General features: G+C 49.2%; 1 protein-coding gene across 1 annotated transcript in view; it reads left to right on the top strand.

The window, feature by feature from the left end:
• The first annotated feature begins 1,906 nt into the window (after positions 1–1,906).
• SYT3 (synaptotagmin 3) overlaps positions 1,907–27,879 on the top strand; it is a 32,088-nt gene continuing 6,115 nt past the window's right edge. Inside the window, exons 1-6 of the mRNA XM_063138098.1 lie at positions 1,907–2,072; positions 6,671–6,811; positions 8,620–9,001; positions 12,531–13,086; positions 26,452–26,572; positions 27,060–27,231. Of these exons, the coding sequence (XP_062994168.1) occupies positions 6,676–6,811; positions 8,620–9,001; positions 12,531–13,086; positions 26,452–26,572; positions 27,060–27,231 (1,367 nt within the window). The 5' untranslated portion in view covers positions 1,907–2,072; positions 6,671–6,675. The remainder of the gene's footprint in view (positions 2,073–6,670; positions 6,812–8,619; positions 9,002–12,530; positions 13,087–26,451; positions 26,573–27,059; positions 27,232–27,879) is intronic.

Raw genomic sequence — 27,879 nt, 5'->3', positions numbered from 1 at the left:
TCCTCCAGATGTTGTTGGACTACAACCCCCAACAGCCCTAGTCAGCATAGCCAATGGTGAGGAATGATGGGAACTGCAGTCCAACAACATCTGGAAGGGCACATGTTCCCCATGCCTAGTTTACAAGAACAATGTTTGTTTGTTTATTTATTTACAATATTTCTATACCGCTCAATATCTAAAAAAAAAAGATTCCAGAGCAGTGAACATAGGTATAAACAGTAAAAAGAAAGAAGATTCAAAAAGCAAATTATAATTGTTCAATTTTAGATAAAGGACCAGGGGGAGAAAGTGGCTAGTCAGTTGAGTTAAGGAAGGCTTCTTGAAACAGAGATGTTTTCAGGGGGCGCCGAAAGCAGCCTAGTGTGTTCGGCACCTGCCTTACCTCCAGGGGCAGGGAGTTCCACAGAGAAGGCGTCAACACACTAAAGGCTCTTCTCCTGGTGGATTCCAAATGGGCCACAGGTCTACGTGGAACCACCAGGAGCTGCCCTCCAATGACCTCAGTGATCGGGCATGTTGGTAAGGGAGAAGGCGCTCTCTCAGGTATCCTGATTCCAAGTTGTTTAGGGCTTTGTACACTAGAACCGAAACCTTAAACCTGGCCTGGTAGCCAATAGACAACCAGTGTAATTCCCTCAGCAAAGGAGTTATGTGTTAATGTTGGGATGGGAATGCTGGGAACGTATGCTTAGTTCCCTCTGACAGGGCTTGGAGGGAAGGTTCTTTTAGACCCATCATTGTCACTTGGGGCTCAGGTGACCTCAGTGGCACGGAGTGCCTTCTACAAACTCCGGTTGGTGGCCCAGCTACGCCTCTATCTAGACATGGATAACCTTGCTTCAGTTGTCCATGCTCTGGTAACCTCCAAGTTAGATTACTGCAATGCGCTCTACGTAGGGCTGCCTTTGAAGACGGTTCGCAAGCTGCAGCTCGTGCAAAATGCAGCGGCCAGATTGATTTCGGGAACCAGAAGGTTTGACCATATAACACCTGCTCTGGTCCGCTTGCACTGGCTGCCTGTATGTTTCCGAGCCCAATTCAAGGTGCTGGTTTTGACCTATAAAGCCTTACACGGCTTGGGACCACAATACCTGACGGAACGCCTCTCCCGACGTGAATATACCCGGTCGCTACGTTCAACATCTAAGGTCCTCCTCCGGGTGCCTACTCCGAGAGAGGCTCGGAGTGTGGCAACAAGGGACAGGGCCTTTTCGGTGGTGGCCCCCAGACTGTGGAATGATCTCCCTGATGAGGCTCGCCTGGCACCAACGCTACTATCTTTCCGGCACCAGGTTAAGACTTTCCTCTTTGCCCAGGCGTATGGCGGCACATCCTAATTACCCACATGTTTAGTTTTTAATCGGTTTTTAATGCTTTATGTGTGTATGTCCTGTGTTTTTGAGTTTTAAATGTTGTATACTTGTTTTTACCTCAATTTTAGAATTTCTGTAAACCGCCCAGAGAGCCCTGGCTATGGGAGCGGTATATAAGTGTAATAAATAAATAAATAAATAAATAAATAAATAAATAAATAAATAAATGGAGATAGGAACAAGAGAAGGAGAATGTGAGTCCATCTCTAACCAGGCTTTGTGTCCCTGCAGCTTCCCAAGTCACCAAGGAGGGTGGCGACAGCAGTGGTACAATTTCTGGGCGAGCAGTTTCATCAAGAACTGAGAAAACACGCACCCTCCCACCATAAAGAAGCCCCCCCAAGGTCAGCTGGAAATTTGACCCTCCATCCAGGCATTGTGACGCCTGCCAGAACCACTGAACCTCTTGGGCGGCCTCCTTTCGTCTCTGCAGATTGTCCCCTCGAGCATCCAGCAGAGGGCGCCACTGCCCTCAGCCCGCCGCCACCGTTTTTGCAACGCATGGACCCAGCAGTGCCCCGGATGGCAGATTTGGTGCCCTGCTTCCAGCTTGCTGCTGCTTGTGTGCGGACTCAGATCCCCCGGGACTTGGTCTGCTACCCTGCTGCCTGGCACTGACCTGGACCGGTTGGCATCCTGGATCCGGCAATACAAAAGCAGCCTGACAGCCGTCCCTTAAGCCAGTTTGCTGACCAGGTGAGAATGGTTTTGGGTGGGTGGGAGCATAGAATCCTGGCATCCATTGTAAAAAACCTGTTGTTTCTAGTCCTCATGATTCAAATACGGAATTCCAGTAAAGCTTTATTGTGAGCCTCTTGAAATCGTGTGCTGGGAGTGGATTTAGCTGCCCACATGTGTAAACAAAGTAATAGTTTCCATGTCATACTATAATTTCATCTGTATATGTTTGTGTGGCTGAAATGACTGCATATAATTTCATATTGTACGCTCACTGGGGCAGGGTACTTATCTGGCTTCGTGTACTCTGTAAATGCCATCCACATTAGTGGCACTATATTATTGTCATTAGTAGTAGTATTAATTATTATTATTATTATTAGTTGTAGTAGTAGTAAGAGTAGGAGTCGTACCAACCTCCATGTGTTGCTCGCTTTTATACTTTAACTTGTTTTACTTCTTTATTGTGTTAAGTTTTGTTTCCTTTGTTTAGTTTGTCCGTAGATGACCTAACGTTGCCTTTCTTTTGGGAGCCAATATAAAAATGCACGTGGACGTTAGCTGCACTGTGGGCTCAGAAGTGCTGAACAAGTCCTAAAATTAGAAATGTCTGGATTCTGTTGGAGGAGAACCATGGGAGAACTGTGGTTCCAGCCCAGTGCCTTTCCTGGCTCAGGAGCATCCTTGAGTCTTACTTATCAGCTGCCTCGAGTGCCTTTAGGAGGGAGGGAGGGAGAGGGAGGGAGAGAGAGAGAGAGAGAGAGAGAGAGAGAGAGAGAGAGAGAGAGAGAGAGAGAGAGAGAGAGAGAGAGTCTTATAGCCTGTTAAACGGACCGACTAACAGATTTATTGTGGCCTTAGCTTTCACGGGCAGAGCCAGCTTTATCACAACAAAACTGTGAAATTTTAAGGTGCTGCAGCAAGGTGCCTTCTTTGTCGGCCTTCCCCAGCCTGGTGCCATCTAGATGTTAGAAACTGATAGGAGTTGTAGTCCAAAATGTCTGGAGGGCACCTGGGATGGGGAAGGCTGTCTGTGCTTGCTGCAAAAGGCTAATGCAGCTACCCTTTTATGATGGAACAAGGCATAAAGGGAAAGCAGGGGGGCACTGGCTAGCCCTGCCCCCTGACATGCCCCCAAACAGCCAGTGACCACACATTCGTTATCCATGCAAAAGTGGGTCCCAAGTCAGCCCTCCAGCTTCCCTCAATGACCCCGCCTACTTTCCCCCATCCATCTTTGCAAGTGCCCATACGGCCATGCTAATGTTGCAAGGGAAATGAGAGGCGGGGAAGCCCATCTTTCCTTTGTAAGGAATACTCCCAGCCTTGGTCTCCCCTCTGCATTCTACAATGGGACATTCCACACTTTGATTGGTCTAGAACCAGAGGCTCTTCCAATTGATTGATTGATTTGATTGATATCCTGCAAAGATCCTCCTCTTCCTCTCTTATTTTATCCTCACAACACCCCTGTGAGGTAGGATGGGCTGAGAGTCAGTGACTGGCCCAAAGCCACCCAGTGAGCTTCATGGCTGAGTGGATCTCCTGGGACTCAGATCTCCTGAGTCCCAGTCCAGCACTCTGACAGTTGCACCACACTGCCTCTCTACGGCCCTGCCTTGTATAAATACAGCTACCTGCAGAATATCTCCACCCATTCAACAGGCTCCTGTTGCTTACATGGGTCTGCCTTACCTTTGCCTCTCATCTGCCCTTGCCTGCCTGCCGGTATTCTTCCTGGAAATAAACCAAATGTAGGCTGACAGCATTCGGCGCTTCTGTCGGGGTTACTGGAGAAAGGTGCTTTTAATTCTGTGCCGTTCTACTTCGTACGCTGCTTAGGTTCAGGACTACACAGCTGACATTTACCCACACCTTCCTTTTGTGTATCCCCTGGCTCAGAAGGAGAAGAGGATGTTGGGATTATATTGGGGCTGCGGTGAAGCTCATATTCTTCAGTTCTCCTCAGTAGCCCCAATATTCTCTCTCGGAGAAGATTCATATAAAATCAATTGTGTTTCGTTTCGTTCCTCCGAGAGACCCAAAGTAGTATGCAGGTTGCCTCCCCAGCCTCACAACAACCCTAAGAGGTAGGTTAGGCTGCCAGATGATGACTGGCCCAAAGTCCCCTGGTGAGCTTCGTGGCTGTATCCCCTTCCCCCCCCCACACACACACACACACTCAGAACTGCTATAAACGAATATATTGCTGAAAAGCCTGGCGCGTTTCAGCCTCTTGCTTTTTATTAGGCCTTCGTCAAAGTGCCGAAACATAGGACATGAATGAGACAACACAGAATGAAAAACAAAATTCCGTTAGAAAAGCTCATTGCAAGCAAGGCCTGTGCATGCATGTAAATAAAACCATTTCAGTGCTACACATAAATGATTAACAGGGCACATTGCAAACAAGGTCTATGCATATATTTAAATAGTATAAAACAGTTAAGATATTGCATATTCACTTGTAACAAAGTCTGCAGAAATTATTTACAACAGATTGTCTCATGCTATACACACTGGCGATTAGATGGGATATGCTGAAGGCTATGTTTTTTCTACTGACCCGGTTCAGATGATACGCCAAGCCACCGTGGTTAAGCATTTTGAGCTTCGTGTGTCATGTGAACCATTCCTTACCATGGTGGCTACATAACTGTGGTTTAAACATGCTCACTAATCATTTGCTGCAAAAGGGTTAGAGGCCTAACCATGGCTTAGTGTGTTGTCTGAACACACTGTTAGGCAAGTTTTTTTCCTTTGAGTTCCTTATAAGCGGTACCGTGACAGGGCAATTCACTCGAGGTCTCTTCATACCTGGACTGATCTACAGACAGCAGGGAGTGTCTCAAAATTACAAGACAGGAGTGGTACAAATTCCAATTCCTCATTTAGCCTCTGTAAAGACAGGGTATTTAGTTTCAAAATCCACTTGAATTCTTATTATTATTATTATTATTATTTATTACATTTGTATACTGCCCCATAGCCGAGGCTCTCTGGGTGGTTTAAAAACACTTTAAAACAATATACAAAAATTTTAAACCACAAAAACATACAATTTAAAACCACAAAAACATACAGCATCTGCTTCTCATCCTTATGGTTACGTTAAATTTAAAATCTGTTAAAAGACATTTCTTTTCCCCAAAGTGACATACTGGTGGAGCACCTGGGCTATTGCTTTTCATGTTGCTCAGGTGTTCCCCTGTTCGTTTCTGAAGGGGTCTGATGGGTGTTTTTTCCTGCGTGAAATTTTGGACGCATCCGTTGCATAAACACTGTTGAAAGTTGAGAAATGTTTTAAAGTGTATGTTACATCATGGGATGGATTTTTTGAATGTGGCGGTTCTAGATGTATATTTGCAATAGCTATTACCGCAAGATGGGGTGTTGGTCGCCAATTTGGATGGCTTTAAAAGGGGGGTGGATAAATTCCTGGTGGAGAAGGCTATTGATGGCTACTAGTCCTGATGGCTCTAGTATCCGAGGCAGTAAGCCTATGTACACCAGTTGCTTGGGAACATGGGTGGGAGGGTCCTGTTGCATTCGTGTCCTGCTTGTGGATCCCTGGTCGACAGCTGATTGGCCACTGTGTGAACAGATGATGGACTAGATCAGCCTTCCTCAACCTGGGGCGCTCCAGATGTGTTGGACTGCATCTCCCAGAATGCCCCAGCCAGCTGGCTGGGGCATTCTGGGAGTTGTATTCCAACACATCTGGAGCGCCCCAGGTTGAGGAAGGCTGGACTAGATGGATCCTTGGTCTGATCCTGCAGGGCTCTTCTGTCCTGCACGGGTGACCATTTGTGTTCACCTTGGACGCTCACCCACCCTGCACCTTTGTATCCCCGTCTGCCACTTGAACCGGAGATGCCTCAGTTCTAGTCCCACACTCTAACCACAGCACCAGTTGGCGGATGAGCAATGTATAGGAAAAGGAGGGGCTTTATGAAGCCGGCCTTCCCACAAGGCCATTCTAGGCAGCTGCCCAGGAAGACTCTCTCTCTCAAGAGGCTACAGTTGTATTGCAGAAGTCAACAGAAGAGATTTCTTCATTTCAGTGTCAGAGGGGGGCAAATTTTCAGTTGCTCAGGGATAGGATCTGGTTACCGTGGTGTTCACCACTCCCGCTTTTCCTCCACCTTCCTGGCTGCTGCCCAGCTCTTCCTTGAATCCATAGGGCAGGGATTCCCGCGGGCCATCTGGGGAACTCTGAAGGGTCCATTTTGGCCCTCAGGTCTGAAGTTCAACACCCCTGGGATGGAGGATGCACTTCTAGGAATGTAGGAAGTTGGCTTGTTCTAGGTAAGGTGATTAGTCCACCTGGACCAGTTTTGGCTACTCTGACCCACGGCTTCTCACCTGGCTCTTGGGCAGAGCAGAGGTCTTTTCCCATCACCTGATCCATTGACCTGGAGGCACTGGGGGATTGAACCTGCGTACCATGTCTGAGCACTCTGAGATGCAGCCAGCCAGTGATGAACATGCTGCCGGCAGCGTGCGCTGAAGGAAAGCCTGCCCATCTGCAGTGCAAACGTAGCCATGGCCCAAAGACGCTCTGTGACCTCCTTTTGAACGTGCATCACGACTCTCCCTTGTGCCTCCTCTTCCAGGCATCATGTCGGGAGATTATGACGAAGACCGGCACCGCAGGGCGATGGAGCTTCTTCATGTGCTGTGTGCCAACACATGCGCTGCCCAGGAACGCGAGAAGTGTCAGGAATTGACAGGCCATGTGGGTCCCATCAATTCAGGTGAGGAGCCTCGTAGTAGGGGGTGATATGACTCATATCAAGAGCAAAGCGCCTTCACAGGTGGAAGAATCCTGGCCTAGGTCCAGCCAGGAGCCCCCGAAAGTGAGGAAGCCACAGGAAGGAGGGTCATATATCAGTTCAGGTCTTCCCAGGATTTATGTTTCCAGGAAAAGGGTGCCTGGATGGTGTCTAATAACTCCAGTAGACCCACCGATTGGTGAGGAAAGTTCTCTGACACAGTCCGATAGTTCCTGCAGGGTCCTGGAGGTTTGAGCTCTTGTTGTGCTTTTGTTGAATTTTAAAAGGACCAAGTTTCTAGTCTTTACCACATTTTGCCAGAGCAATCAACCTTAGAAGTGCATTTGGGGTCTCAGGTAGATGCTCTGAATCGAGAACCGTCAACTTGTAGAGCTTTGTGTGAGATGCAAGTTAGAGCCAATTGGGCGAGAAATTCTCAAATTCTGAATGAGTCCATTGCGGGAATATTGATTAGGGGGCAACAAGGGGTCTGTTGGCTGTGTCGCTGCATGTTTAAATAAATCCATACAAGTGGGACCTGTCACAGAAGTGGACTGGCAGTTGAATCTGACTTCAATACTGATGAGGGGAGAGCATCCTCTATCACACCTGAGAGGAGCAGGCCCGTTTAGGGGGTGCAGAATAGGACCTATCTGAGGTGCTGAAACCTACCGCCAAACCTGGGTTCAGCACCTTGGACAGCTTCTTTCGAGCTTGACTGAAACCAGAATGGATTCACAGCCCCACCAAAGTCGGAGCCACCGGCCTCCACTGTCCAGACTACACAGTATCTTGGGCCAGCCCAGTCTGGGTTCTGGGCCCTGCTTTCATGGTGCCAAGTTGACACCGCAATCCTCCTAAACCCCGCGGTTTCACTCCTGCAGGATGGCATTGGGTAGTCCCTATGCCAGGACAGAGAGCAGCAGTCATGTGGGTACTGAAGCCGCCGCCCCCTTCCTGGTTTTCGGCAACCAATCGCTGGTTGCCATCCACCCTGAATGCCCCCTCCCTGGGTCAGCCACAGAGTGAGGTCAGACGGCAAAATAGCTGGGGTGACCTTGCACCCAATGAGAAAGTTGGGAGTAAGTCCCCACTTTATAACTGTGTAGCTTCACGGAAAAGCCCTGCAGTGGCTGCAAATCTGCAGCCTCCAGACTCTTCCCTCCAGAGTAAGCTAAGGGGGCAGAAGCCGCTATCGATGTCTTGCGGGTGGGGGTGGGGTGTCTGACCTCAACTGTAGGAACCTGGAATAAATCAAACATAAGCTCACAGGATTCAGCACTTCTGTCAGGGTTAGTGGAGGGAAATGCTTTTGTTTCTGTGCCGTCCTACTTGGCACGCTGCTTAGGTTCAGGACTACGCACCCGACATTTCCCGCGCCTTCCTTTTGTGTGATCCCTGAGTCAGAAGGAGACGAGGGTATTGGGGGGGGTGGCGGGGTAGTTTGATTGGCTCATCTAGCCCAATACTGGCAGCAGCTGTCCTGGGTTCAAGACAGGATGTTTCCTACCCTTGTCCGGAGAAGCTGGCACTCGAACCTGCGTCCTTCTCCTGCTCTACCCCTGAGCTACGGCTACAGCCCCCAGAAGCAGCCCTGCCGTTGCTCTTGCAGAGGATTCTGGGTACTGGCAGTTGGGGTCAACAGCCCCAGCATGCAGGGGACAAGGGGGCCACAGGAGGAGGCCAGCGGGGCCGGCTGACTCCGTTCAGGATGCTAGGCGCCCGTGGGAGCCCGCCCGCCCCCCTTGACCTCCGGTCGTGGTATCTGCCTCTCCACTTCTCCCCACTAGAGATCCTGGTCAGCCTCCTCTCGGTGATCGTGACCTTCTGCGGCATCGTCCTGCTGGGCGTCTCCCTCTTCGTCTCGTGGAAGCTCTGCTGGATCCCCTGGCGGGACAAGGGCTCCTCCTCGCAAGCCCAGCGCAAGGAGCACCCGCTCCACGCCCACCTCCACCACTCACCCTTCGGGGACCTCCTGGCCGAGCGGGTGGAGCTGGGGCCCGAGATGCCTGAGCGCTCCTACCTCGACATGGATTCCTACCCCGAGGCCAACCTCAAGGTCAGCCAGACCTCCCCTGACCTCCCCGTGGAAGGCCAGACCAGTACCAAGGAGGGCAACCTCCCCAACGCCCACTCCCACCAGCAAGTGGCAAGCTTGGCACCTGCGCCCAGGTGAGTTGGGAGGAAGGAGCAGGGAGCGTGAGGATGGAAAGGCTGGACGTACCGGAGGGGGGGAAGGGACAGGAGGGGGCATCGATATTTCTACGGATGGTGGACGTTGACGGATGGGGAGCGGGGCAAGGTCAAGCTTTAAGCCCCCCCAAAGGACCCTCCCCTTTCCTTCATTGGTACACTCTAGTGCAGGGGTGCAGAACCTCAGGCCCGTAGACCTCATCTGGCTTGCGTGGGGTCCCCGGATGGCCCTGCCCCCTGGCCCCACCCCATATTATTTTTATTATTATTATTATTATTATTATTATTATTATTATTATTATTTACATATTTATGCTGCCCAACAGCCTACGCTCTCTGGGCAGTTTACAACTAGAACCATACAATCCAGATTAAAACTTTAAAATCACATAAAACCAGAATAAATTACAGTCCAGGGAAGGCTTGTTTAAAAAGATATGTTTTTAGGAGGCCTTTAAAAGTTACTACATTTTCCTCCTCCCGAACCGCACAAGAGAGGGTTTTCCAGAGGGTGGGTGCCAAGCACTGATGGCGTGGTGCTTTTCCAGGTTATGTGCTGTTCTCCCCCCCCCCCCCCGCCATTCTAAAAGGTTGCATTGCCCCTCCTAAGGTTTAGTGACTGGCAGTAAGACCTTTAAGCTGAAATAGGGTGGTATTGGGGGGTATTTTTTGATATTTGGGCCCTGCTGCCTTTTGCCTTTGGCCCGCCTCTGGAATGTGGCCCCCAAGAGCTTTGCTGAAGTGGGCTCTGGCCCTCGGGCCGAATGCCACCACTTTACTAGTTTTCCAGCAGCAGGCATGATCTTGGCACTGAGCCTAAAAAGAAAACAATGAAGCTGGTCAGACTCTTCGCAAAGGGCTGAATTTTGAAACCTGGTGCTTTGTCTTCACCTTTTAGAGGTGACCGGGCTGTACTGCTCACGGATGGATGCCGGCATTTAGAAAGGCAGCGTTTTGCCTTGGGGATATAATGGTTTTCTTTTGGGGGTTTAGTTGGTACCATTTATTCTACTTCCCAGATGTTTCGGTTTTCAAAGAAGATGACGATTTGGACAAGGAGGGAGTGGGATTGCGGGACAGGGAGTCGTGGGACTGGCTGAGCACCCGTAGCCAGGGGAAGGGGGAGGAGCCTCTCCCTTTGACCGCCGAATCAGACCCTTGATCCATCTAGGGCAGTACTGTCAACACTGACCGGCAGCAATGGCTCTCCAGGGTTTCAGGCAGGAGTTTTTCTAACCCTACCTGGAGATGCCAGGAACCAAACCGAAAGCAAAAAAGAGGAACCCTCACCGTGAGACTGAAAAGAAAGGGAAAAGATCCACCAACACTCCTGAAGTGGAGCGCACAAAATATAGGGAGCCCAATGCGTTGTGCCTATGCCAAAAGCCTTAACACGATTTATCCTAGCCAGCAGTCATATAATGAATGTCAATGGACATTTAGCAAACATTTAATAAACTTATAGCAAAGTTACTGGTGATTAACAAGGACAAAAACATGTCATAAACCTGAAGGAAGCAGATGCTCTACCACTGAGCCGCGGCCTCTCCTTGAAGGCCAAAACCTTTCTTTGGTTTCTTAGCCTTCACAGGGTGCCGCCCACACGCCTCCAGTTTCCTGCCCACGGCCACAAGGGCTGAAGAATGAGGGCTGTCGGTTAATTAAAGAGATCCGAATCAATTAATTACAGGCATTTTTAATTGATCAGTGGTTTTGTTGAATAAAGCACACTTGCTTTATTTTTAGATGATGCGTGTTCATGAGAGGGAGAGAGAAAGGGTAGATACCTTTTCTAAGATGGCACCTGGCGTCGGCAGTATTTTATTGTGTGTGTGTATTTATATATACCATACTGATTTCAGCGGGTCTACTCTAAGTTCAAATCTGGATCCAACCCATCCTTATTAAATAAGAAGATGCCCCAGAATAACCAAGCAGCCTATCTATAGCCTGCTTATTCTGGAGGCTAGAGTATTATTTATTATTATTTATTTATTTCGAATATTTATATACCGCTCCCCATTGAAAAAATTCGGAGTGGTGTACAAGGTAAAATGAAAATAAAAAGAGAATAAAACAGTTAAAACAAAATTTAAAAAGAAGCAAAAACAGAAATCCAAGGCTGCATGTTAGAGAAAGGCTTCTTGGAATAAAGATGTTTTCAGGAGGCGCCGAAAGGAGTACAAGGTTGGCACCTGCCTGACCTCCAGAGGCAGGGAGTTCCACAGGAGGGGGGCCACCACGCTGAAGGCTCTTCCCCTGGTGGATTCCAATCGGAGGATGGATCTAGGTGGAACCACCAGGAGCAGGCCCTCGGATGACCTCAGTGACCGTGCAGGTTGGTAAGGGAGAAGGCGCTCTCCCAGGTATCCTGGCCCCAAGTTATTTATCACACACACACACACACCTCCAGAATAAGCAGGCTATAGACCCACTGAAATCAGTGGGACATCAATGAGTCATGACTCGCTTCAACTTGCTGGTTCACTGGCCTCTCATTTTGGTCCAGACAGTGGTGGTGGTGAGAAGGCGGGGCAGTCTTTGACCCTGCCCACTTGCTCCCTGGTGCTCTGCCTGTCAAGCAAGCAAGTGGTAGCAATGATGAGGAAGAGGAAGAGGAGCAATGGTGGTTAGGGTGACCCTATGGAAAGGAGGACAGGACTCCTGTATCTTGAACAGTTGTATAGAAAAAGGAATTTCAGCAGGTGTCATTTGTATGCATGCAGCACCTGGTGACGTTCCCTCTTCATTGCAACAGTCAAAGCTGCAGGAGCCCTGCCTAGTGTGACCAGATACAAGAGAGGGCAGGGCTCCTGCAGCTTTAACTGTTGCGCTGAAGAGGGAATTTCACCAGGTGCTGCATGAATACAAACAACACCTGCTGGAATTCCCCTTTCAATACAACTGTTCAAGATACAGGAGCCCCGTCCTTACCAACCTAATGGTGGTGAGAAGGTAGACTCACTGAGGGAAGGACCCCATTGAGGGTGTCTTACCCAAGTGAACTCCAAAACTTGGATCAGGCACTAGGTGGCCCTGTTCCCTTGGGCACTTTCTCCCTTCTACACACTCTCCCTATGTCCATCCTCTGAGCACCCTCATATAAGGACACCCCCAGCAAGGGCCCACTGACAAGAGCAGCCTTCCTCAACCTGGGGCGCTCCAGATGTGTTGGACTACAACTCCCAGAATGCCCCAGCCAGCTGGCTAGGGCATTCTGGGAGATGCAGTCCAACACATCTGGCGCGCCCCAGGTTGAGGAAGGCTTGACAAGAGCCTCTTCATTATTACAGCCTGCTTGTTCACCTGCCTCTCACTCTGGTGAGAGGCAGGTGAACAGCGGTGAGAAGGAGAAGCAGCAGATGATCTTGCCTCCTTGCTCATTCGCTCTCTGCCTGCCAAGCAACCAAGCGGTTGCTCTGGGCAGAGGAATCCTCATTCGCCCATCGGACGTGATGGAGGTACGGCTGTGCAAAGCACTGTGTTTCTTCTTTTCGCTTCTCTGCAGGTACAATACTCTGCCACGCCCCGTGACCCAGCAGCTGAGCAGCCCGGACACCGGAGTCCACGTAGGAGGGGAAGAGAAGGTGGAGCAGGTGACCAGCATCGGGCAGATCAAACCGGAGTTGTATAAACAGCGCTCGGGCGAGTCGGACTCCAAGAAAGGGGAGGCGCCGAGCTGCGGGCGGCTGAGCTTCGCCCTACGCTACGCCTACGGCACAGAGCAACTGGTGGTGCGGATCCTCCGGGCCTTGGACCTGCCTGCCAAAGATGCCAACGGCTTCTCCGACCCCTATGTGAAAATGTACCTGCTGCCAGACCGCAAGAAGAAGTTCCAGACCAAGGTGCACCGCAAGACGCTGAACCCCATTTTCAACGAGACTTTTAACTTCAACGTCCCCTTTGCCGAACTGCCCTCGCGCAAGCTTCACTTCAGCGTCTACGATTTTGACCGCTTCTCTCGGCACGACATCATCGGCCAAGTCGTTTTGGATAACCTGCTGGAGATTGCTGAGCGGGACAACGATGCGCCCCTCTGGAGGGACATCATGGAAGGGACATCGGTGAGTGGGGTTAGGATTTGGGGCAGGGGTGCGTGGCGGGGCGGAGAAGTGGATTTTCCCCAAAGTGATCTGACCCAAGGCACTGACTGAAACCAGAAAGTCTGCCCCCAACTCTGCTAATTAAATTTAGAGATTAAATTTGGATGAATTGAATTTGTCCCCTGGATTTAGCCTAATCCATCAATTGGGCAACCTGACTTTTAAATTTGACAACTAGTGCAGGCCATCCCGTCCAGTTGGTCGGTGCAAATGCAGCAGTTCATCCCCGCAATCTCAACAGTTCAGTAATGAGGGCTGTATCAAAATAGGCTGAGTAGGGGGGCTTTTTGCTAGGGTGACCATATGAAAAGGAGGACAGGGCTCCTGTATCTTTAACAGTTGCATAGAAAAGAGAATTTCAGCAGGTGTCATTTGGAGAACCTGGTGAAATTCCCTCTTCATCACAAGTTAAAGTGCAGGAGCTATACTAGAGTGACCAGATTTAAAAGAGGGCAGGGCTCCTGCAGCTTTAACTGCTGTGATGAAGAGGAAATTTCACCAGGTTCTCCATATATACAAATGACACCTGTTGAAATTCCCTTTTCTATGCAACTGTTAAAGATACAGGAGCCCTGTCCTCCTTTTCATATGGTCACCCTACTTTTTGCAGACGTTTTCATCCCCAATGCAAGCCATTTCCCTTCTGTTTTTTTTTTACATGGGTTGGGGATGCTCAAAATAGGGCAGAAGTTTTAGCAACGTAGTTGTACTTTTCTTCCCGGCACCCATTCAGGCACAGACAAACTGCATTCACACACACACACGCCTCCTGGGCATAGTTCAGATGACAGTGCTCCCATTCAGGTAGAGCACCATGTGATGCAAATGAAGCTAATTTGGAGCAAGGTGCCTCTGGTCCGGAGGCATTGCCCTTGCTCCAAATTAGCTTCATTTAACCTCGGTTACATTGTCACGTGAACAACTCTGATTCGCTACATGATTCCCAGGAAGAAGACATGTCTTCTTCTTTTTTTTTAAAGGCATTGCAGCAGCCACCAATTGGTGCTGTAAGCAAAGGGAATATTTCCACCAATTTTTTTAGCACCTGCCAAAGACGGAAGGAGGGCTCCCATTTTGGGTATATTTTAGAATGACAAGCAAAGAAGGGGAAAACTCTTTTCATGCCTTTTAAAAGGGCAACTGCCCCTTTAAAAGAGGCCATGTGCAACACAACCCCTTCTTCTCTCTCTGCGAAGGATGGGGAATGGGTGGCCCTATAGATGTTTTGAACTTCAGCTCCCAGCATTCCTGACCACTGGCCATGCTGGCAGGGGCTTCTGGGAGCCGAAGTCTAAACCATTTGGAGATCTACCTTCTGCCTGCCCCTGTGCTAGAGAACCTCTGTCGAGGAAGAAATCAAGCCCAAGGTAAAGCCATCCAGTGATGCTACAATGCCTGGCTCCAAAGCAGATCACTGCCCCTTTAAATTTTGTGGAGTGTCAGCTTAGAGGGTGGGGCTCTGGTAGTCATTGGGCCTGCTCAGGAGATATAAAAGGCCACTTAGTAATTACTGTTGCAGTAATTCGGCCCTGCAGCAGTACGGGTCCATCTCAGGAGCTGCTACAAATCTTGCTCTTGTCTGCGGCGCCTTCAGCCCATCCTCTGGCTGCCGTTCTCCTGGCTGTGCTGACCCAGCTAACCTCCATATGTGGCTTCTACCCAGTGGGCCTGCTTGCCCTGGTGCATGGCAGGGTTAGATGTTGCTTATGGTGCGCTTGTCATGCAGCAGCCCAAGGGAGTGAGATTTGTAACGTGAAAGGTAGATTATGGAGGCCTTCTTGACTAGGAAGGCTGCTGGAGGCAACCCCCCCCCCTCTATCTGCCTCAGTTTATCCAGTCTGTAAAATGGGACTGGGAGACCGAACCACACACCATATAGGAGAACTGCAATAAGAAGGCTTGACTTTTTCTTTTTTACTTTAAACTCCAGATGTGGTTGAAAGCCACAGCGCTTGAGGAGGGGCTTTAAAAATTCTCTTGTGCCACTCCCCAATCCAAATTCGCAAGTGCATCACGTGCAAACCTGCGGGTGGCTGTAATTCCTCCTCCCCTCCCACCCATGGGCCAATACCAGACTCAAGGGTTTAGATTGGGGCGGGGGATATGGCTCCCATGTGCTTGTGAGTGGATGGGGTTTTGTTTTGTTTTAAATGGTGCTTAAATCATTTTTAAAATGATTTAAAATTTGTTTTAAATCCTCCCAGCATCTCTGGTCTGGTCAGTTATGGAGCCCCATGTGCCTTTAGGTCAGCCTTCCTCAACCTGGGGCGCTCCAGATGTGTTGGACTACAACTCCCAGAATGCCCCAGCCAGCTGGCTGGGGCATTCTGGGAGATGCAGTCCAACACATCTGGAGCGCCCCAGGTTGAGGAAGGCTGCTTTAGGTTTTATTTATTTGTTTTTTTAAAAAGGGAGATGGATCTCCTGTATCATGTGTGGTTTGGTCCTAAGGCTGATGTGCTTCACTAGGATAAATAGGTGGTTTGTGAAAAGAATGAAACAGCAGTGGGCGATGTCGCGTGCAACAGGGCTTGTTCTGGGGAGAGGTGAGCACCGCGTAAGAACGGAAGAGCCATGCTGGGCCAAAACCGTGGCTTGTCGAGTCCGGTATTCTGTTCGCACAGGGGCCAACCAGATGCCCCGATGGTAGGATGACCATATGAAAAGGAGGACCGGGCTCCTATATCTTTAACAGTTGCATAGAAAAGGGAATTTCAGCAGCTGTCATTTGTAGGTATGGGGAACCTGTTGAAATTCCCTCTTCTTCACAACAGTTAAAGGTGCAGGTGCCCTGCCCTCTTTTAAATCTGGTCACAGTACAGCTGCAGTATAGCTCCTGCAGCTTTAACTGTTGTGATGAAGAGGAAATTTCACCAGGTGTGATATGCATACAAATGACACCTGCTGAAATTCCCTTTTCTTTGCAACTATTAAAGATACAGGAGTCCTGTCCTCCTTTTCATATGGTCACCCTACCCGATGGGAAAGCCACAAGCAGAACACGAATGCAGCGGTGCCCTCCTGCTCAGCTTCCCCAGGAATGGCTATTCAGAGGCTTCCAATATCAAAGGGAGCATATACCGTAGCCCTTGTGAATTTGTCCCATCCCCTTTCAAAGCCATCCAGATTGGTGGCCATATCTAAGCTTGTGGCAGCAAACTCCCTGGTTTAAGTCTCCGCTATGTGAAGAAGTACCTCCTTCAGGGGGGGGGGAGGAAGTCCTACAGGTCCCAGCATTCCTGGCTGGGAAATGCTGGGAACTGTAGGACTTTTTTTCCTGTCTCAACACGCATAGGATTGCGCCCTTAATGATCTGTCCTGAATCTCCCCCTATTCAGCTTCGTGGGATGACCCCGTTGGGTTCTAGTATTAGGAGTATTAGGAGAAGGGGAGAAAATCGGGGAGGTGATTCATCATGAAGGTAACCGGTGGGGAAAAAATGAGGTTGTTGGGGGACACAGGTTGTTGGAGAGGGAGGGGGGAGTCTGCTTGAGGCATCCCAAGAGGGCCCAGGGAGGGTCCCTCCGTCCTCTCCTGCAGCCGCCCACCTACCTGTTGGCTTCTCCCAGCTCCCATCCCCCGCAGCCTCCGCTCCCTCCGGCTTCTCCGACAGATGTGCTGTCAGCACCAATACGCTTGCATTACCCTGCTCTCTTTGCAGAATATTTTTAGCCGGGTTTGTTATTCATGAAGCTGGTGGCTAATTAGGGCGATCAGGTGCGAGGCAGCCATCTCCCCCCCCACACACACACACACCATTCTCTGCGCCTGGCAGATGCCCCCTCTTAGAACTGCGTTTCCGCCCCCTGCTCCAGCTACAATGCTTGTTCTGATTTCTCCACCCCCACCCACCCACCCCGCCTGATCTAAAACTGCTGGCACTTTCTCGGCCACCCCCAACTCTGTGAGCTGGAAATGTTCTGCCGGTTGAAAGCAATTGTCATTGATCATGATTGTGTTCTTCCGCACCACGAAATCAGCTGAATATTGGGGGTGGGGAGCAGTGGAACCACGGAGAGGGGAGCAAGGCTACGTGGATGTTCCGGGGGTCGGGCGAGACAAGCCAAAGAAATTGAACTACCAAAGGCAGCTCAGACTTGCTGAAGCAGGGGTGGAGAACCTTGGGCCCAAGAGTCAAATCTGGCCCAAATCCAGCCCCCGAGGTATCCCCAGCCATCCATACCCCACCTCCTGACCCACCCACCCCATCACTGATCATTTGGTGGCTTCCTGGCTTTTGTGCATTTTTTCCCCATTCTAAGCAGCTGAACTGCCTCTCCTAAGGCTTAGTTATTGACAGTAAGAGCTTTAAGCTAAAAAATATATATATGTTGGTATTTTGGCTCCACCCCTTTTGCCCCGCCCACCATTGGCATGCGGCCCCCAAGGGCTTCTCCCAAATGGAATTCAGCTCTCAGATTGAAAAAGGTTCTGCACCCCCATGAAACAAGCTGCAAGTGAGATCTGCAGCAAAATGTTGCAGGAAATGTTCCTGACTGTTAGAGCAGTACGACAATGGAACCAGTGACCTAGGGAGGTGGTGGGCTCTCCCACACTAGAGGCCTTCAAGAGGCATCTGGACCACCCTCTGTCAGGGATGCTTTAGGGTAGATTCCTGCATTGAGCAGGGGGTTGGACTCAATGGCTTTAGAGGCCCCTTCCAACTCTGCTATTCTATGATTCCTCCCCCCCCAATGTTAGTCTAACTTAAGCCCCTTTGATTTCAGTGGGTCTACTCTAAATAGGACTAACACTGGCTACAATACTAAAAAGCGATCTTGGAGGCGTTAGTGCATCTCTCCCCAGCCCTCTCTAAATCAAGGCGGCTGTGATGGGCAAAGCATTCCTCCCCCTGTTCTTTTTTTCCAACACGCCCCCCCCCCGGGCACTTCCCACTTCTGGCCTTCTGTGCCCCATCATGCTCCACACCTCCACTTTTGCGTTCTCTCTGCCTCTCTTGCTCTCAGCCTCAGGTCCCCATGGGGCCTGGCTTGGCTAGCAGCCAGCTCAGCCCTAGCCTGGCCCGAAACAAGTGAGTTGGCAAAGCAGACCAAAAGGCTGGTGAGTGGAGCAGAAGAGCCAGCGGGGGTGGGGGGGGCGGGATAGAGAGAACAAGCAAAGGAAGGGAAGGCTTCATTCATATTGATGAGCCTGTAAATGGGATCGAACTGGTAAAAAAAGGGCATGAAATATTCACGCAGGAAACAACGCACCGCCTGGTAACGCGGGGAGGATTGGCACCTTCCTCGTCCCTCTCCCTGCCCTGCTGCCGACTGCTAAAATCCCTGGCCTCCCTCTCCCCTCTCATTAATGCCAAGGCTCTTTTACGCGTGTCTGGGGCTCGGGGGTGGGGGGCAGAGGGAACATATATTTCAGATTCCTTTTTCTCACCTACTTGAGGACACAGAACCGCATGGAGGTTCTTTGACGGGTCCGCCTTTGGGAATGGAAACCCCAACCTGTCAGCTTGCCCCCATTTTTTCCTCCCTAGCACGGCAGCTGTGCCTTTAGCAACCATATGGCAGGCGGTGATTCCACAGGTGCGGCTTCACCTGTTCCATTTCTGCACGTCACGCAGCTTCCCGGGGCCAGAGGCAGAGAAGAGAGCGGCAAGCCACTACACCACATCCTGTCCCTAGTGGGTTGGTTCCAGATGTGGTCATACTTTGAGTAGGCCCATTAAAATCAATGGGACTCAAATGAATCATAGAGTTGGAAGGGGCTTCAGAGATCATCTAGCTCAACCCTCCATAGGCGTGTGCAGCACGTTTCATTAGGAATTTTGATTAATTTATTTTTAAAGGCAATCATTTATTGAATACTCATTATTTTTATTCATTTATTTATCAAACACTGTTCCATTGATGCCCTACTCCACATTCTGATTCCCTGACCACAGGAGGGCCGTTGCAGATGAAGGGGGTGGGGATGAGGAGACATTTCTCAAGGTGGGGCTTTCTGGTGACAGTGGTCAGAAGAGAGTCTTACGAGGTGATATTAGCCTTCGGGTTCCCTCCTCCTGGCCTCTTTGAAATGTGGCTCCCAGCAGAGAGACATTATTGCTTGAGACATTAGGGTGTGCCTGGGCACACCCGGCACACCCCTTGCGCACGCCTATGCAACATCCTGTTCCATGCTGTCTTTGCATTGTATGATACAGGTACAACATCCCTGACAGATTCCACCCCCCTCCAGTCTATGCTTAAATACCTCCAGGAACTGAGAAACCTGCATCTCCCGAGGCAAATTGTTCCACTGCAGAACAGATCTCGCTGTGAGGAAGTTTCTCCTAATGTTTAGCCGAAATCTCCTTCCCTGCAATATCCACCCATTGGTTCAATCGTGCCCTCTGGAGCAACCCAGAACAAGCCTGCTCTGTCTTCTGCATGACAGCCTTTCACATAATTGAAGACTGCTATCGTGTCTCCCCTAAAACTCCTCTTCTCCAGGCTCTTTCAACCGTTCCTCATAGGACTTGGTTTCCAGATCCCTCGCTAACTTGGTGGCTCTTCTCTGGACGCGATTCAACTGACTTGAATCAGACGTTGATTTCAGTGGGTCTGCTCAAAGTATGACAATCTAGAAATTTTATAGGGATAAATGCCAAGTTCTACATTTAGGAAATAGAAACCAAAGGCACAGTTACAAGATGGGGGATACTTGGCTCAGCAATACTACAAACGAGAAGGATCTTGGAATTGTTGTAGATTGCAAGCTGAATATGAGCCAACAGTGCGATATGGCTGCAAGAAAGGCCAATGCTATTTTGGGCTGCATTAATAGAAGTATAGCTTCCACATCACGTGAGGTACTGGTTCCTCTCTATTCAGCCCTGGTTAGGCCCCATCTATAGTATTGCGTCCAGTTCTGGGCTCCACAATTCAAGAAGGACGCAGACAAGCTGGAGCGTGTTCAGAGGAGGGCAACCAGGATTATCAGGGGCCTGGAAACAAAGCCCTATGAAGAGAGACTGAAAGAACTGGGCATGTTTAGCCTGGAGAAGAGAAAATTGAGGGGAGACATGATAGCACTCTTCAAATACTTAAAAGGTTGTCACACAGAGGAGGGCCAGGATCTCTTCTCGATCCTCCCAGAGTGCAGGACACGGAATAACGGGCTCAAGTTAAAGGAAGCCAGATTCCAGCTGGACATCAGGAAAAACTTCCTGACTGTTAGAGCAGTACGACAATGGAACCAGTTACCTAGGGAGGTTGTGGGCTCTCCCACACTAGAGGCCTTCAAGAGGCAGCTGGACAACCATCTGTCAGGGATGCTTTAGGGTGGATTCCTGCATTGAGCAGGGGGTTGGACTCGATGGCCTTGTAGGCCCCTTCCAACTCTGCTATTCTATGATTCTATGATTCAACCCCCAGAGAACAACTTTGGTTACCAGCCACTTTTTTTGGTCTTTGCTCTAAGACTTCATTCTCACTGAAGCGGTACAGCCTGTACTGCTTCTGACTGCAGGTGGGGACTGACGTGATTCAGTGCTCCTGCTTCTGGGGAAAAAATCCCTTCCCTTGAAAAACTAGATGCCAAGGAAAGGGTCATTATATAACTTTCTTTTAATGTTTTTCTGTTTTTTATTTTGGATTGTGGCTTGACTGGTTTTTCTGATGAGCTCTTTGTTGTTGTTGCTCTGATATGAGCCGCTTGGGGGGACGGGGTTTGCCTTAAAAGGCAACGTATAAATATTTTAAATAAATAACTAAATAAGTCATATGGAGGGAATCTTTTAAACTGTGGACAGACTGTGTTCCAGATTACTAGACTCGGTAGGAAGGTCAGGGTCCAATGAGCACTGTCAACAATATTGTAGCCTGTGAAGAGGGTTAAAGCCTAGGGCCCTTTCTACACCTAAGGATTATCCCAGGAAAATGGAGCGATCGTCCCTGCCTGCTCCCGGGATCCCCTGTGTGTCATTTGGATGCACAGGGACGTTCCCAGGGTGGATAGGCAGGTGTAGAAACAGCCTAGGTCTCCCTGAAGTGGAGTAAGGCAGCGTGGAGGAAGCGTGGCTCTAGCATTACAGACCATGCATGGAGAATCACATGACTGAATCCTCCTCTGTACAAAAAGTCTCCCTGCATGTAGAAAGCTAGGTGTTGTGGAGAAGGGTTACAGCCCAGTGTTCTCCTTGACATGCTAGATTTCTATGTGCAGAGAGTTAAGGAAGAGCATTCATTGCTTGAAGCCCCCTTCTATAATGTGAAGTAGTAGAGCCCTGGTTTACCACCTCAGTGAAAACTGGGCTTAAGGGCCACTGACAAGAGAAGGTGCTTCCTCTTGTGCCGTGTTGTTGCCTTGTTTCTTGAGGGCGGTGAGAGGGGGGAGAGCACGAACCCTGGAGGCAAGACGTGAAACACCTGTGGGTTTCCTGAAGTTCTGCATATATCAGTGTCAGGCATTTATCTATCTATCTATCTATCTATCTATCTATTTATTTAAAGGATTTTTACCCCACTCCTCAGCCAAATAAAGGTTCCCAAAGTGGCTTATACTCAGTCAGTCAAACAAGACAGTCCCCTGGCTTACGGTCTTACAGGCTTACGGTCAAAAGGGGCACAACACACAAGGAAGAAGGGATGGGGAGGGAAGAGGGGGGAAATGAAGTAGACTGTCAGCAGGGCTGGTGGAATGGCCCTGCTTCGCCTCTCATCTCCCAGGCATGGAAGGGGAGACAGTCCAGCTGGAGCCAGGCCCCGATGTCCCTTTGCTTGCTCCTCCCTCCCTCCTCCTTCCCCACAGGCCAGTTGGCCATGGGGGCGGGGGAGTGCAGCTGGAGCAAGGCCCCAATGTCCCTTCTCCTGATGTGCCTTAGTTTCATCACGCACCCTTTCGCCTGATGTCCAAAGCCCACTGCATGCAATCAGTTCAGACCTCTACTGGGTGGCAGGGAGAGAAAGACAAAAGGAGTAACCCACCCAATTTTGCTTTTGGCCCTGACCGCTACTGACACGTGTTCTTCAACAGGTTACCTCTGTGGAATGTGGGCCTTGAAAGAAAAAAAGGTTGCTCGTTCCAGGTATACGTTTATGCCTGCCATCTCTCTCTCACGCACACGCACTGCATCCAGCAGCCTGTCCCAGGAGTTCAGCACTCATTGTCCAATGGCTTTATTTATTTATTTATTTATTTATTACATTTATTACATTTATATTTGTTGCTGTTTATTCGTTCAGTCGTTTCCGACTCTTCGTGACTTCATGCATGGCCCACGCCAGAGCTTTCTGTCGGCTGTTGCCACCCCTAGCTCCCCCAAGGTCAAGTCTGTCACTTCCAGAATATCATCCATCCATCTTGCCCTCGGTCGGCCCCTCTTCCTTTTGCCTTCCACTTTCCCTAGCATCAGCCTCTTCTCCAGGGTATCCTGTCTTCTCATTATGTGGCCAAAGTACTTCAGTTTTGCCTTTAATACCATTCCCTCAAGTGAGCAGTCTGGCTTTATTTCCTGGAGTATGGACTGGTTTGATCTTCTTGCAGTCCAAGGCACTCTCAGCATTTTCCTCCAACACCACAGTTCAAAAGCATCTATCTTCCTTCACTCAGCTTTCCTTATGGTCCAGCTCTCGCAGCCATAGGTTACTACGGGGAATACCATTGCTTTAACTATGCAGACCTTTGTTGTCAGTGTGGTGTCTCTGCTCTTAACTATTTCATCGAGATTTGTCATTGCTCTCCTCCCAAGAAGTAAACGTCTTCTGATTTCCTGGCTGCAGTCAGCGTCTGCAGTAATCTTTGCGCCCAGAAATACAAAGTCTGTCACTGCCTCCACGTTTTCTCCCTCTATTTGCCAGTTATCAATCAAGCTGGTTGCACCTTTTTTCCTCCAAGGAACCCAAGGTGGCTTACATAATCCCCCTCCTCTCCATTTCTATCCTCACAACAACAACCCTGTGAGGTAGGCTGAGAGGCTGTGACTGGCCCAAAGTCACCCAGTGGGCTTCCATGACCGAGTGGGGACTAGAACCCAGATCTCCCAGCTCCCAGTCCGACACTCTAGCCACTACGCCACAGTGGCTCTATAGGTCCTTTATACTGCTAGAGGTGCTGGATCCATGTACAGTATTTCAGCTCTTCCATCCCTATAGATGCCCATAGAATGTCTAGAGATCCACAGTGTTTCTCTGAACATCTGTGCATTGCCCCCCAACTCCACCCCCAAATAAGCCCATCCTGGAAGGTTTGTGGAATATGTAGCCTTCATGCCAATGCAGCAAAGACCTACAGTAAAGGGAGGAAAGTGAAATTGACAGGAAGGTCCAAAGGCCTGTCAATTTCACCTCTGCAGTGCAGGCACTTCTTCTTGCTGTAGACATGGGGTGGGGGCGAGAGAGAGGGGAGTTTGTCATTTTCATCTATGTTCTTTCCAGCTTTTGTACATAACTCTCTGAAGTTGTGCAAGACGTTGCACGTTCAGCCATCTAACATTCCCCCCTCCCCCCAGAGCAGTATGCACAAGCACATCCAGCTGTTGATCGACTCTCCCCTCCCCTCCAAAGGCAATCAAATCTGATAGAAACGGGACATAAAGAGAGTCCAGGAGACTTGTTTGGATCAGCGGAATCACAACATCCATGTTGGGGCTTGAACCTTGCCAATTTACCCACAGCATCCCAAATATAGAGAGAGCCTGTGTGCATTCGTCATCTGGCTTTCCTCCTTCAAAGGAAATGAAAAGTAGAAAAGAGGGAATATACCCAATCTTTGGAATACTTGAAAGTATTTGGATCGAGATTTGTTTTCACTGTCACTTCCCCCCCCCCCCCCAAATGCTAACGTTGTTTAAAATGCATTTTGAAAACAACATTCCCTCCCGTGTGTGCACATATTTGGGCTGTCAAACCCCAAGTTTTTTTGTTTTGTTTTTTAAATATATATACATCCTGGCATGTTCACAAAGTTGAGTATGAGATCTGGGGAACTTTTTTGAAGGCCAATAGTATACTGAAATGTAGGGAGTTCTTTGTGTCTCTTTGTTCTTTTCGGTTTGCTTTTTTTAAAAAAAGGAGGGGAGATTTTTCCTTGACTAGCCTTTGTAGAAGGAGAATAAATGTGCCATGCTTTGGGTGGAAGATGGTTAAAAAAGATTTTCTCCAGGTATAAATAATAGTTATTTGTGTATGTGTGTTTACTTGAATGCTTGAATAACTCAAACATGGGTTGACAGCTTCAAAAGAAAGCTTCCTTGAGGGTGTGAATGGGTGTTAACTTATTCATTATGGTAATTATTACTATTTTTAATAAAACAGGGCTTCAATCTGAGCAGATGGAAATTAAACCTGAATTATGTTCTGATTTGTGAACTGATAGACATAGCTTGATTTGATGGGCTATGAGTTAGAGTCAGTCTATAGTCATGCTTAGAGTAGATGCTATAAGTTTGCCATACTTGAGTAGGCCTATTGAAATCAATGGGGTGTACATTAGTCATTACTTAACTTTAAACTTATTGAAATCAACAGGCCTCAGGTCTCAGCAATTTCAGGAGATCTACTCTACGTATGGGCTAAATTTGGATCTATCCTAATGTAATTTTGGCTTTTACAGTTGCAATGGGATGGGGAGTTACCTTGGTTTCTGATATGCTGTTGTGCTCTATTGTTGGATTGTGTGGGTGTGTAACATTTTATATTTAAATGTTGCAGTTTTAAAAAATGGGAAAACTGGACCCATTTAGCAGAAATGGGGGCAAAGTGAGAAGGCATGGACAAAGAGCGTGATGAGCAAAATACACATATTATGGGTTGGGATTTAAGCATGGGCACTATGTTTTCACAGGAGAAGAAGCAATTGTGGGGATGCATTGCTTCACATTGATTTTGGAAATGGGGAGAAAGAGATCTTTAACCTTAGATCCCTTAAGGGCCTGGTATTTTTGCAAAGCCATGTACTCTCTCATACAATCTGCCTTGTTCTTTAAGATCTGCAACACAGGCTTTCCTTTGGGTACCCCCACCGACATATGTGAGATGGATGGTGTCTAGCGAGAGGGCCTTCTCAGTGGTGGCCCACAACCCTAATTAGGGAATGTTCTCCCCAGACAAGTTAGGAAGGCACCAGCATTCACTTCATTTAGTTGCCAAGTTAAAACCCTTTTCTCTTTTAATGTATAATCTGTTATATTGATTCTTCCAGTTGTGTCTTTACTCCTTTTGTTCTGATCTGCTCTTCTTGTTGGTGGGTTGTTGTTTTTAAGTATATGGTTATTGTTATTATTTACTGTTTTGGGGAATGTTGCTGCTTGTAAGCGCCTTGCGGATTGTATGTTGGAAAAGCAGAACTGAAATCATTTGAATTGGAAGAATATTCCCAGCATCTCGCACTTGAGAAGAATTCATGCATTCAGGGACAATTTCGAAGTTCAATGTTCTCAAAGGGTGGTGATGATGATGATGATGATATTTATTTATTTATTTATTTATTTATTGCGCTTATATACCGCTCCCATAGCCAGGGCTCTCTGGGCGGTTTACAGAAATTCTAAAATTAAGATAAAAACGAGTATACAAAATTTAAAATTCTAAAACACAGAACATACACACATAAAGCATTAAAAACCGTTAAAAAAAACTAAACACGTGGGTGATTAAGATGTGCCGCCATATGCCTGGGCAAAGAGGAAAGTCTTAACCTGGCGCCGGAAAGATAGCAGCATTGGTGCCAGGCAAGCCTCGTCAGGGAAATCATTCCATAGTCTGGGGGCCACCTCCGAAAAGGCCCTGTCCCTCGTTGCCACACTCCGAGCCTCTCTCGGAGTAGGCACCCGGAGGAGGACCTTAGATGTTGAACGTAGTGACCGGGTATATGATGATGATGATGATGATGATGATGACGATGATAACTTTTATGTGCCATTCCCTTTGGGGAGGCCCCCTTAAGAAAGGTGCAAGCTGTCCTTTAGCCCAGAGATGGGGAAATCTGTGGCCATGTAGGTCAGCATTCCCCAACCTGAGCATTTGCCATGCTGTCTGGGGCTGATGGGAATTGAAACACCACAACATCTGTATGGCCCACCCTACAATTGTGGATGAAATAGAAGGTTCATGCCTCGCCATGTTGACCAATGCTGCCAGGATCCATCATGGTGACCTTCTCATTTCTGGGACTTCCTTCTCCCTCTGATAGAATTAGATTGGCAGAGTTGGAAAGGGTCTTGGAGGTCATCTAGTCCAACCCCTTACTTGATGGCAGGATCTGCAACATGAGAGGCATCTACACCATTCCTGACAGACAGCTGTCCAGCCTCCGCCTCAGTCCCTCCAATGAAGATGTATTTATTTTGACTACGGACCACACGTTTGTCTCTTTTCTCATCTCTCGTAGGAAAAAGCAGATCTGGGGGAGCTGAATTTCTCCCTCTGTTACCTGCCCACAGCTGGACGTCTCACAGTCACCATCATCAAGGCCACCAACCTCAAAGCCATGGATCTGACTGGATTTTCCGGTGAGCGATTGAGGCAGCCCCGGGGGAAGGAGGGCTCCATATTCCAAAATAGGGTGCTGAAGCTATTTTGGGGCTAGGGTTCAGTATCTTGGATATCTCCTTTAGCGTTCTGACTGAAACCCAGAGCAGATTCGCAGCCCTCCTGACGTCAGAGCCACCAGCCTCCACTGGCAGCAAACCCCCCCCCCCCTTTTCCCCTCAGCCCTTCCTTTCTAATGAATGATAGCGGCACCGGCTAGGGCCCCTCATGTGATTGTAATTGCATAAGTGGAGGGTAAATGCCTGGATCGGAGGGAGCAGGGAAGTCCATTTCCATCAGTGCAGTTGATCTAGCGCAGATCTGGATTGAGCCCGATGAATGAATAAATGAATGTGGAAGAGAGGCATAGAGTAGAACTGGGCAAGGGGTTGGTTTGAGCGGCTTTCCCTCTACCAATCTGGCTGGCTGTTTCTCTCTCTCCCCCACCCCACATCTGCCCCCCTCCAGATCCCTACGTCAAGGCATCCCTCATGTGCGAAGGGAGGCGGTTGAAGAAGCGCAAGACGTCCATCAAGAAGAACACGCTCAACCCCAGTTACAACGAGGCCCTCGTCTTTGACATCCCCCAGGACAGCATGGAGCACGTCAGCATCACCTTGGCGGTCATGGATTACGATTGGTGAGAGGCGTGGCGCGCAAACGCCTGCGGGCAAGGAATGGAGAGTGGGGTTGCCTAGGAACGGCTCCTTCAGCCTCTTCGGGGCAGGAGATGTATCCAATCCTCCTTCCTCCATTCTGCAGAGAAGGTTCTGCCATTTCAGAGAAGGCCTTTCGTTGATGATATGGCCAGTGAAAGAGGTCTTCTGGATTCCAGCCGTAGCTCCTCCATGAGGGATATGTAGCCTTTGGCACAGAAGACACTGGGAATCAGGACCTTGAAGGCAGAATGGAGGCAGGAACCAAGACGTTCCTGGGAGGAATGGGGGGTTGTGCAGGAGTGTTGAACCTCTTTCAGCCCGAGGGCCAAATTCCATCCTGGAGAAGCTCTCAGAGGCCGCGTCCCAGGGATGGGCAGGGCCAAAGGCACAGGGCCCGAACACCAGCCCATTGTAGCTTAAAGCTCTCACTGCCAGTAACAGAGCCTTCGGAGAGGCAGTTCAACTTTCAGAATGGGGAAAGGTCTGTGGGAAAGCAGCCAACAATTGGTGGTCAGGGGAAAGGGGGTGGGGCCAATGGAAGAGGCGTGGCCAGCTGGAGGGCTGGATTGGGACCCCTAGCAGGCCAGGTTTAGCCCACAGGCCTGAGGGTCAACACCCTGGTCAAGTGA

Source organism: Elgaria multicarinata, chromosome 11 (assembly GCF_023053635.1).
Source record: "Elgaria multicarinata webbii isolate HBS135686 ecotype San Diego chromosome 11, rElgMul1.1.pri, whole genome shotgun sequence".
In the NCBI taxonomy this organism is placed as follows: Eukaryota; Metazoa; Chordata; class Lepidosauria; order Squamata; family Anguidae; genus Elgaria; species Elgaria multicarinata.
The sequence above is the reverse complement of the archived record's forward strand: the minus strand, read 5'-3'. Positions and strand labels throughout refer to the sequence as shown.